Source organism: Anabas testudineus, chromosome 13 (assembly GCF_900324465.2).
Source record: "Anabas testudineus chromosome 13, fAnaTes1.2, whole genome shotgun sequence".
Classification (NCBI taxonomy): Eukaryota; Metazoa; Chordata; class Actinopteri; order Anabantiformes; family Anabantidae; genus Anabas; species Anabas testudineus.
In genome coordinates, this window is record NC_046622.1 from 20,258,397 (window position 1) to 20,269,821 (window position 11,425).

At 36.7% G+C, this 11,425-nt stretch overlaps 2 protein-coding genes across 2 annotated transcripts; both read left to right on the forward strand.

The window, feature by feature from the left end:
• Window positions 1-367: 367 nt before the first annotated feature.
• Window positions 368-3,556, forward strand: LOC113166461 (extracellular calcium-sensing receptor-like). Its single transcript, XM_026366603.1, has 6 exons — window positions 368-471; window positions 591-876; window positions 983-1,555; window positions 2,007-2,129; window positions 2,325-2,448; window positions 2,667-3,556. Exons 1-6 carry the CDS (start codon window positions 383-385, stop codon window positions 3,554-3,556), a joined length of 2,085 nt encoding a protein of 694 aa, XP_026222388.1. The 5' UTR covers window positions 368-382.
• A 1,750-nt stretch (window positions 3,557-5,306) lies between these two features.
• Window positions 5,307-9,182, forward strand: LOC113166363 (extracellular calcium-sensing receptor-like). Its single transcript, XM_026366460.1, has 7 exons — window positions 5,307-5,395; window positions 5,551-5,836; window positions 5,986-6,558; window positions 6,940-7,062; window positions 7,254-7,377; window positions 7,742-7,746; window positions 8,295-9,182. Exons 1-7 carry the CDS (start codon window positions 5,307-5,309, stop codon window positions 9,180-9,182), a joined length of 2,088 nt encoding a protein of 695 aa, XP_026222245.1.
• Window positions 9,183-11,425: the final 2,243 nt, after the last annotated feature.

Genomic DNA, 11,425 nt, shown 5'->3' on the forward strand with positions numbered 1-11,425 from the left:
TAAGATCAATGTAAATATTGAACAATGTTCACCCAGATTTTAAAATATACCTAGGGGATTTTGTGTGTGTGTGTGTGTGTATGTGTGTGTGTGCATAAATAGAGTACTGTTAGTGTGCTCACTGGATTGAACACCTGTAACCTGTAACGCTTCTCTGCCCTATAGGAAATACATTAACCTTTTCTGAAGACAGCACATCTACCTACATCCAATAGAGGTTTCATAAGAGCTGTGTCCTCATCTATATGACAGAATGCAGAGAAAACATTCAGAGAGTTGCATTATTGTCCTATATTTACTTGTTCTCTGTCTGAAGACACTTTGGGGCTGTGAACAATTTGGCAGGTTTAACATGCCAAGTTTGTTCAAGCATGGAGACATAATGATCGGAGGGATTTTCCCAGTTTTCAACAAAGAGGTAATCAGCACTTCTACATTTGAGAGGGAGCCACCAGAAGGCAAATGTATAGAGTAAGTTTGTATCTGACTTTTCTATACTAATGTATGCCCCATGTACTCTTATAAACTTGTCATTGTATAGACAACAGCAGGTCTGAAATTGTACAACTTATTTCAATAACCTTTTCTAGGTTTGACTGGCGGGCATTTCGTTGGACCCAAGTAATGATATTTTCCATTGAAGAAATCAATAAAGATCCTGTTCTCCTTCCAAACATATCACTTGGCTACAGGATCCTTGACTCTTGTGCATCTCCTACAAATGCTTTACGTGCTGCAATAACACTAGCTAGTGGACTAGAAGAGATCAGCACAGCTTCCGCTTGTCCTCCATCAATATCTGCTCTTATAGCAGAGTCAGAATCATCTCAATCTATAGCTGTGGCTGAAGCTCTTGGACCATTTCAACTGCCAATAGTAAGAAAGAAAAAATAAAATAGACAAGAAAAGACTGCATCAAACAAGTGTCCAGTGGAGTTTAGAAATGCTTGGTTTGTCACATTTATTCTTTCTCTTCTGTTAGGTAAGTTATTTCTCATCATGTGCCTGCCTGAGCAACAGATTGAAATATCCAACCTTTTTTCGGACAATCCCCAGTGACTATTTTCAGGCAAAAGCTTTGGCAGCACTAGTCAAACGTTTTGGCTGGCAGTGGATCGGGGTCATACAGTCAGACAATGACTATGGTCGGAATGGGATCCTCTCATTTACTGAAGAAGTTCAAAAGTTTGGTGTTTGTATTGCATTTGTTGGGAAAGTTCTACGTACGTATCCAATGGATAAAATTCTCAGTGTTGTGGAAATGATCAAGCAGTCAACTGTCAAAGTCATTCTGGCCTATGTTCCTGAGAGTGACTTTTATCCTTTGATGACAGAAATAGTGAAACAGAACATAACAGGAATTCAGTGGATTGCTAGTGAGTCTTTGATATCAACTCCTCGCCCCTACACACCAGAAATTTACCAAGCTTTTGCTGGAACCCTAGGATTTGTGGTGAAGACGATAATAATGCCAAATCTACAGCCATTTCTTACAAGCATTGATCCTTATAAGGATCCAAGTGCAGCTTTTGTGAGGGATTTCTGGGAGACTGTGGTGGGCTGCAGACCAGTTTTACCTGGGGGAAATACTGATACTGAAACAACAATTCAAATATGCACAGGCAATGAGACATTGTTGAATTCTCAGCATATGTTCTTTGAGGTATCAGAACTCAGGATAGTCTATAATGTTTATAATGCTGTTTATGCCATTGCACATGCCCTACATCAGCTGGTATTCTGTGAACCAGTTGGAGAAAAAACAGTGAAGCCTTGTTTGAATATATCAGAAATTCAGCCCAAAGAGGTGAGAAATAGTGCAAATAAAATCCACAGTATTCAGACTAATAAAAATTAGTCTAAACAAATGCTTATACCGATCAGTTACAACATTAAAACTGCTAGGTAGCTTTAATGTTGAGTGATTGGTGTAAATATGAGTTTGTTTGTTTTTTTAAATATAAACACTTTAAGTATATCTTACATGAAATATGTGTCTTTCTCAGGTCACTGATCAGTTACAAATGGTAAATTTCAAAAATCTATTTGGAGATTATGTGTTCTTTGATAAGAAAGGAGACCCTCCAACTTATTATCATATTATTAACTGGCAGCTGAGAAATGGGCAAGTGCGTCATGTGTCACTGGGTTATTTTGCTGCTGCTGCTAGTGGTGGTCATGACCTCCGAATCCAGGAGGAGGAGATTGTTTGGAGGACAGGGAAAACAGTAATTATAAAGACTTTTTTAATGTAACAAGCTAATCAGAACTAAAACTTTACTCAGTATTGTATTTTTTACCTAAAAGATTCTTTACTTTTTCAGGTTCCAACATCATTGTGCTCTAATGTTTGTCCAGTAGGGACCAGGAAAGCTCAGATTAAGGGAAAACCCACCTGTTGTTTTGACTGTATCCCATGTGCTGATGGAACTATAGCCAATTCAACAGGTATTCCACATATTTATCATAAGCATAATCTAATATGACATGAATAAAATAGTTAAAACATTATTAATGTTGCTGCATCATTATGTCATTTCTTTCATTAATTCACAATTTTTTACAAAAATGTTTTATTTTGTTTAATTTAGTAAATTTCATGTTGTGCAAATTGATTTCCAAATGTATAACTCATACATTCTGCCTATGCCCATCAGGTGTAACAGAGTGCACACCTTGTCCACAGGAATATTGGTCCAATGACAGGAGAGACGGGTGTTTTCCTAAAACAATTGAGTTTCTGACATATCAGGAGCCAATGGGAATAGCTGTCACAGTTGTATCTCTTCTAGGTGCCTCCCTGTCACTGGCCACAGTGATGGTTTTCATCCGCTACAGAGAAACTCCTGTGATTAAGGCCAGCAACACTGAGCTGAGCTATTTTCTGTTGTTTTCTCTGCTGCTGTGTTTTCTCTGTCCTCTCACTTTCATTGGCAGACCCACAGTCTGGACATGCATGTTACGCCACACAGCTTTTGCTGTAACATTTGCACTCTGTATTTCCTGTGTCTTGGGAAAAACTATTGTTGTTGTCACAGCTTTTAAAGCCACATTTCCTGGCAACAATGCTGCAACAAAGTTTGGCCCTACACAGCAAAGGATCATAGTTTGTTCTTGTACTGTGATTCAGATATTAATATGTATATTGTGGCTTAAGCTAATTCCACCATTTCCAGACATGGTTTTCAGATACAGTAATAGGAAGATAGTTTTAGAATGTAACCCAGGTTCTGAGGTAGCTTTTTATGCAGTGCTGGGGTACATAGGACTTCTTGCAATAATATGTTTAGTTCTAGCATTTCTAGCAAGAAAGTTGCCTGATAATTTTAATGAAGCCAAGTTTATCACATTCAGCATGCTGATATTCTGCACTGTATGGATCACCTTTATCCCAGCATACATCAGCTCTCCTGGAAAGTTCACTGTAGCTGTGGAAACATTTGCAATTTTGTCTTCAGCATTTGGTTTATTAATTTGTATTTTTGGACCTAAATGCTACATTATAATGATCAAGCCAGAGAAAAATACAAAGAAACACGTCATGGGGAAAATTTAAAAGAAGAAATATAATGCCTTAATATTAAAATAAAATGCTACTCTCACTTACTGTATATTGTACTGTAGAAGTAGTACTATGTGAGCAAAGCAAAATTTTGTAGCATTTTAAATGAGAGAGTAGGCATCAAATTTTATATTACATATTGTAAAGTCACAGTAATAACTCAGCTGAAAGTAAAGTGAACCTCACTAAACTGTGCATATTTTGGATTGTTCATTTCATATTTCATTTTATTTAAGTGTTTTCACTAATCTTTTTAATTTTGTTATTTGCCTGTGACAAGAGTAGCAAGAATCATAGACATTAGGAGGGTAAGATTGTGTATCGTAAGATTAAATCAACTTCAATTAACTTCACAAAATATCAAATGAACCTTGCCTAAGTGGGCTTTACAAACTGCTCCATGACACCTTATGTCCTTCGACCCTTGAATTTAAATCAAAAGGAAATGTTTAAAGAATAAAAACTTCTAAACAAAAATATGGAAGAAAATTCACAAAGACCAACTAGCAAGAATGTTCTGGTGTATAAAATAAAATAAATAAAAATGTACATGCACTGAAGACCACACTTAAACACATTTCAATGCTGACCGTTTTGCAAAATGACTGGTTACTGCATTTTTGCTGCTTCTACAGTTGTATAATATTATAGAGTAGGATATGATACAATTATATTTCACCATTAATAGTACCTGTGCTTCAAAAATACACTTAAGTCGCACATTGGCTCTTGATGAACAAATTGTTGAATTTGTTTTTACCATAATAACTACCAAAATGGCAATCAGTCAAAACCAAAATCATCATGGCAGATGGTGTCCTGGAAATATCCTCCCAGACCTGGATCAGGGCATCAGAGGACATGAATGGAGTAAAACACAAGTCAGCAGGAAGTGTGAGCAGGCAGATTTTGGACAGAGGACCTTTTTGAAAAAGGAGTGTTGCCCTATGTACTACTTGAATTTTACTCTGGTACTGCTCATGCCACAAGCCGGGAACCTGCTAAAACCAGACCTGGAATTAACTGTTTAGTAAAAAATCGACCATTGTGAGTCACTGTTCCTTAATTTTTTGAAATGTAAGGCATTTTAAATATAAACGTATAAACACATGCAGGTTTTGATCCCTTTTTGGAGTGTAATTTACAGAGACTCTACAAACACTACATACAGTTTATATACAGTTCCTTCATATACAACATTTCACATTATGTTTTTAAACTTGTCATATTTATATACCTACAAAGTAATTAATGAAGCTTTTTTTATTTATATTGCACATCTTCCCAAAATGTAGCATTTCTTCATAATTCACATTTGGGTTTAACATCTCTCCTAATCTAAACATTTATTCATTGTAGTTTAGCTGCACCTACACAACTGTGCTTACATAGATCTGCAGTGTGCTCAATGCTTTATTCGTGGGCAATGTATTAGTCAGTAGTTTGAATTTCCTTAGGGAGTGCATGTGTGCATGAAATATGTGTGTTGAACGCATATAGTAATCACTTTTCCCTGTTGTGCTAGTCTTACTAGTCAAACATATTAGGAAGACAACATATGTACCCATATTAAACAGAGTTGCTATAAGAGATGTATCCCTATCGCTTTTAGAAAATGCAGAGGAAACATTCAGAGAGCTGCAGTATTCTACTATGTTTCTCTCTTCTTTACCTAAACACAGTTTGGGGCTGTGATCAGTTTGGTAGGTTCAACATGCCGAGTTTGTTCGAACAGGGAGACATAATGATTGGAGGGATTTTCCCAGTATTTACCACAGAGATAACCAGCACTTCTGCATATGAGAGCAAGCCACCAGAAGTTGAATGTACAGGGTAAGTTTTAGTGCATCTGACTTTCCATACAATTTATGCATGCTCCATGTACTCTTATGAACTTGCATATACAAGAACATCTACAACAACTATTATTTAGTATTTTTTTTACCATGCATTATTTCATATTTGACTATTTCAGTAATGTTTTGCAGATTTGACTGGCGGGCATATCGATGGATCCAAGTAATGATATTTTCTATTGAAGAAATCAACAAAGATCCTGCTATCCTTCCAAACATATCTCTTGGCTACAGGATCCTAGACTCTTGTGCATCTCCTACAAATGCTTTACGTGCTGCAATAACACTAGCTAGTGGACTAGAAGAGATCAGCACAGCTTTCCCTTGTCCTCCAGCAATATCTGCTCTTATAGCAGAGTCAGAATCATCTCAGTCTATAGCTGTGGCTGGAGCTCTTGGACCATTTCAACTGCCAATAGTAAGAAAGAAAAATAGATGTAAATATAAATATAGAAATAACAGAATACAGAGGTTGTGTATGTCTTCATAATTTTCTAGAAAATCAATTGCTTTGGAGTGATTGGATTGTTAAAACTTTTCAGAATTGTTTTGGTGTTATTGTCACAGGTAAGTTACTTCTCAACATGTGCCTGTCTGAGTGACAGATTGAAATATCCAACCTTTTTTCGAACAGCCCCCAGCGACTTTTTTCAGGCAAAAGCTTTGGCAGCACTGGTCAAACGTTTTGGCTGGCAGTGGATCGGGGTCATACAGTCAGACAATGACTATGGTCGAAATGGGATCCTCTCATTTACTGAGGAAGTTCAAAAGTTTGGTGTTTGTATTGCATTTGTTGGAAAAATTCTACGTACGTATCCAATGGATAAAATTCTCAATGTTGTGGAAATGATCAAGCAATCAACTGTCAAAGTCATTCTGGCTTTTGTTCCTGAGGGCGACTTTTATCCTTTGATGTCAGAAATAGTGAAACAGAACATAACAGGAATTCAGTGGATTGCAAGTGAGTCATGGATAACAGCACCTCGACCTTCCACACCAGAAATCTACCAAGCTTTTGGTGGAACCCTTGGATTTGTGGTACAAAAGATGGCTATCCCAAATCTACAGTCATTTCTTACAAGCATTAGTCCTTACAAAGATCCAAGTGCAGCTTTTGTGATGGATTTCTGGGAGACTGTGGTGGGCTGCAGACCTTTTTTACCTAGGGAACACACTGGTACTAAAACAACAGTTAAAATATGCACAGGCAATGAGACATTAAATTCTCAGCATATGTTCTTTAAGGTATCAGATCTCAGAGTAGTCTATAATGTGTATAATGCTGTTTATGCCATTGCACATGCCCTACATCAGCTGGTATTCTGTGAACCAGTTGGAGAAACAACAGCGAGGGCTTGTTTAAATATATCAGAAATTCAGCCCGAACAGGTGAGAAATAATGCAAATAAAATCCACAGTACCAACAACTGTCTGCAAAACAACGTGCCTGAATATACTGTAAGTTTTTTTTGTCAACATGTACAGTTAAATTATATAACATGAAATATATTCCTTTCTTAGGTCACTGACAAGTTACAAAGGGTAAATTTCAGGAATCAGTTTGGAGATAATGTGTTCTTTGATAAGAACGGTGACCCTCCAGCTTATTATGACATTATTAACTGGCAGCTCATTAATGGGCAGGTGAAACATGTGACTCTTGGTTATTTTGCGTCTGTTACTAATGGTGCTTATGAGCTCAACATCAAAGACGAAGACATAGTGTGGAGGACGGGACACATGGTAATTATTCCAACTTTCAAAAAACAATTAGCTAATCATTACCATCATTATGTATTTAAACTGAAATATTCTACACTGATTTTCTGTTTCAGGTTCCCACATCATTGTGCTCTAATGTTTGTCCAGTAGGGACCAGGAAAGCTCACATTAAGGGAAAACCCATCTGTTGTTTTGACTGTATCCCATGTGCTGATGGAACCATAGCCAATTTGACAGGTAAAACAAATGTGCATCAAAAGCCTGTATGTCATACTAAATCTAACAGACAATGCACAGCACTGCAGAAAGAATTTTGTGTGAATGTAATTGATGCACAGGTTTCATCCTTTGTCTGCTCTGGCCTGCTGCCTGTCTGCTCTCTGCAGGTGTGTGTGTGTATGTATGTGTGTGTCACCTGCATTTAAAGACACAGATTTGAAACTGGATGCATGTAATGTTAATAATGGAAAACAGACAGATCCTACCTACAGTAGTCCACACAGGCAAAACATTTTTATTTTGATGTGATATTTCAATTCTGACTATACTATATTTGGTAACTATTCCACACATATCTGATCCTTAAAGAATAAATAAATAGCAGATGTTTTGAAACTTGTTTGGAAAGGAACAGATCCATAGTAGCCATATTAGTTCAATGAATGAAAGTATAACTGCTGCATCAGAAACCTTTATTTATTTCACACAAAACTATGTCCTTCAATTAGAACAGTGGTGCAGTCAGTTTAACACCTGAACAGATATGCAGGGTGACAAATGGTCAGTTGTAATAAGTTACTAATTTCCCATGATCTATTAGATTTTGACTTAACAAGAACTATTGCAGGATACTAATATTATGTTTCACAGTCATCCAGCAAATTAACAGATTAAGATGTTGAAGTAGTTAACTAGTGTTAGCATTTCCATGAATTGCTTGCAGAAAAATGTCTATATTTTTTGATACTGGAACCACACAATATGTTTACAATGTATGTTATATTTACAATATTGTGAGTTTATGATTTAGTAGTTTCATTATTTCTCAACCATTACATGTTTTCAAATAAATATATGAATATAATTGTTATGCAAGTTAAACTTTCAAATGTATAACTCATACTTTCTGTTCATCCTAATCAGGTGCCACAGAGTGCACACCGTGTCCGAAGGAATACTGGTCCAATGACAGGAAAGATAAGTGCATTCTTAAAACAACTGAGTTTCTGACATATCAGGAGCCAATGGGAATAGCTGTCACAGTTGTATCTCTGCTAGGTGCCTCCCTGTCACTGGCCACAATGATGGTTTTTATTCGCTACAGAGAAACTCCTGTGATTAAGGCCAGCAACTCTGAGCTGAGCTGTTTTCTGTTGTTTTCTCTGTTGCTGTGTTTTCTCTGTCCTCTCACTTTCATTGGCAGACCCACAGTCTGGACATGCATGTTACGCCACACAGCTTTTGGGGTGACATTTGCACTCTGTATTTCCTGTGTCTTGGGAAAAACTATTGTTGTTGTCACAGCTTTTAAAGCCACGTTTCCTGGCAACAATGCTGCAACAAAGTTTGGTCCTGCTCAGCAAAGAATCATAGTTTGTTCTTGTACTGTGATTCAGATATTAATATGTATTTTGTGGCTTAAGTTAAACCCTCCTTTCCCAGAAATGGTTTTTAAATACAGTCACAAGAAGATAGTTTTAGAATGTAACCCAGGTTCTGAGGCAGCTTTTTATGCAGTGCTGGGGTACATAGGACTTCTTGCAGTAATATGTTTAGTTCTAGCATTTCTAGCAAGAAAGTTGCCGGATAATTTTAATGAAGCCAGATTTATCACATTCAGCATGCTGATATTCTGCTCTGTGTGGATCACCTTTATCCCAGCGTACATCAGCTCTCTGGGAAAATTAACTGTAGCTGTGGAAACATTTGCAATTTTGTCTTCAGCATTTGGCTTATTAATTTGTATTTTTGCACCTAAATGCTACATTATAATGATCAAACCAGAGAAAAATACAAAGAAACATGTCATGGGGAAAATTTGAGCAAATTTGCATAATAGGTTTCAGTTTCATTCAAGTCTTAGTTCTTATGAACTGAATAATAGACGTAGTAGTTTAGAAAGGTAAAAATGTGTATCGTAAGATTAAATCAACAACAATTAACCTCAAAATATATCCAATAAGCCTTGCATCAGTGGGCTTTACAAACTGCTCCATGACACTTTGTCTCCTTAGACCAGGGGTGTCAAACTCAATTGCACAGGGGGCAAAAATCCAAAACACACTTTAGGTCACGGGCCGAACAGGATAAACATTTATTAAACACTAAAACTTTTAAAACTTAAAAAAAACGTATTTTGCTTTCTATAAAAATAGATCCTCTCTAAATTAAACAAGTTAGAAATATAGTAAACATTAAAAGAACAAACATTCAAATTTCTTTAATCTTATGTCATTTTATATAAAAAATAAACTTAAATTTTAACTATCCCAAAAGATTTTGCTCTTGATAAAAATTATATCCTGTCAAAATTATACAAATTCAAAATATGAACATGCTGCATAACAAAACCTGGAAATATAAATAAAATTTGTGCTTTTCAGCAATAACAAATCAAATTATTCGGTTGTCTTTGCTCTTATGTCATTTTATCAGAGCTGGACGCCTGGCATCTTTTTTTGGCAACAAGTTTGTTTATATTTGGTGTGAGGTTCTGTGTTGTGGGGATTCTCAGGATGGACTGTAGGTTCTCACCAGTGAGACGACTCCTGTGTGCTGTTTTGTTAGTCTTCATCACTGAGAAGAGCTTCTCACTAAGATTTGTGCTACCAAACATAAACAAGGTTCGAGCCACATGTGGACGGAGCTGGGACATTTCTGCGGGAATGGAGTGAATAAACTGTGCGGGTCCTGCAGTCTCCTACTTTACCTTCAGTCATTACACTGCAGCTCAATCAGCTCCATCTGAATCTGCACAGGTGCAGTTTACACATTGACGGTAAATGGGTTGAGAAGCAACTCAAAATTCTTTTCTTCTTCGTCAAAGTCACCAAAGCTCCATGAGAACTCATTTTATCAGCAAAGTGCGTACTTGCGAACACCGTTGTAACGATATGGTTCAACATTACTTGGCATCCTGAGGACCAGCTTCATAATAACTTGCAGCATCATAAACTAGACTTGATTAACGCAGAATGTGTTCGGCAAGGCAGCTGAAGCGCTGCATTATGGGATCTGTAGTTTATTGTGTTACCAGTGCTTCATATCGCCGGTCCATTAATAACAATAATATAGAAATGATCTCGCGGGCTGGATATAATTACACGCCGGGCCGGATGTGGTCCGCGGGCCGTGAGTTTGACACATATGCCTTAGACCCTTGAATCAGAATCAAAGGGAAAACTTTTAAGAAAAAAGAAATCTGAACAAGAATGAAGGTTGTCTTAGATTTAAATATGACACTTCTAACACACACATTACATACTGTATTGTAAAAATGCAGTGAAAAGCAAGATTTGAAGATTTCAGCTTTAACTATGGTTAATATATTACATATTATACATAAGTTAGTTCCAAGTAATTTGTTGTTTGTTTAAATATATGTATCACTTGGCTTCACAGGGGTTCTGATAATCATTATACTAACTGATGATCTCTAGCTTAAGGCTACATTGTAACAAACTATGCCGAAAAGATGGACTTTTTTCTGTAAACAACTAAAGCAAAGAAGTGGGCCATGGCTTGCTGTAACGTGTAAAATACTCCAGTGAGCAGGAATATTGTCATTGCATGTTTTCCTTTGCAACAGACTATTTGTGTTGGTGTAGCCCAATAACTGATTAAATAAACAAACAAACAAAACAGTCTTATCTGTTTTCACTTATTGCTGTCAACTAATAGATGGTTTCTGCAGTTGTGTAAAAACAATATCGCATTTGAGGTCCGAAGTTACTATATTTTCAGCACATCATCTTGCATGACAAGGTGATTTATTAATTCCACGAACAAGTCTAGTTTTAAAATCTTCCAGCAAAGTTACAATCATAAATCAAACGAACAATATACAACTCACGGCTTGGCACCAGTACGGTCAAAAATTTTTGCACTTATGGGTCAAACACAAGACGACCATGATGTACAGGTTATACAAAGTTAATTAAATTAACACAGTCTGTTCTGTCAATAATGCTGTATTTTGTCAGTAGCCAGTGGCAGAGTTGGGGATAGTGATCTAAAATGTCTTCCTGACTGTCGATAGTGTGACTTCGTGTACATGCATGAAACT

Excerpts from the sequence above, each read along its gene's own strand:
- LOC113166461 (XM_026366603.1), top strand. The coding sequence starts at position 383 with ATGATCGGAGGGATTTTCCCAGTTTTCAACAAAGAGGTAATCAGCACT. Across the intron at positions 2,130-2,324 it reads GGCAGCTGAGAAATGGGCAA|GTTCCAACATCATTGTGCTC; the intron begins GTGCGTCATGTG and ends TTACTTTTTCAG. Across the intron at positions 2,449-2,666 it reads AACTATAGCCAATTCAACAG|AGTGCACACCTTGTCCACAG; the intron begins GTATTCCACATA and ends CAGGTGTAACAG.
- LOC113166363 (XM_026366460.1), top strand. The coding sequence starts at position 5,307 with ATGATTGGAGGGATTTTCCCAGTATTTACCACAGAGATAACCAGCACT. Across the intron at positions 5,396-5,550 it reads CCAGAAGTTGAATGTACAGG|ATTTGACTGGCGGGCATATC; the intron begins GTAAGTTTTAGT and ends AATGTTTTGCAG. Across the intron at positions 5,837-5,985 it reads GACCATTTCAACTGCCAATA|GTAAGTTACTTCTCAACATG; the intron begins GTAAGAAAGAAA and ends TTATTGTCACAG.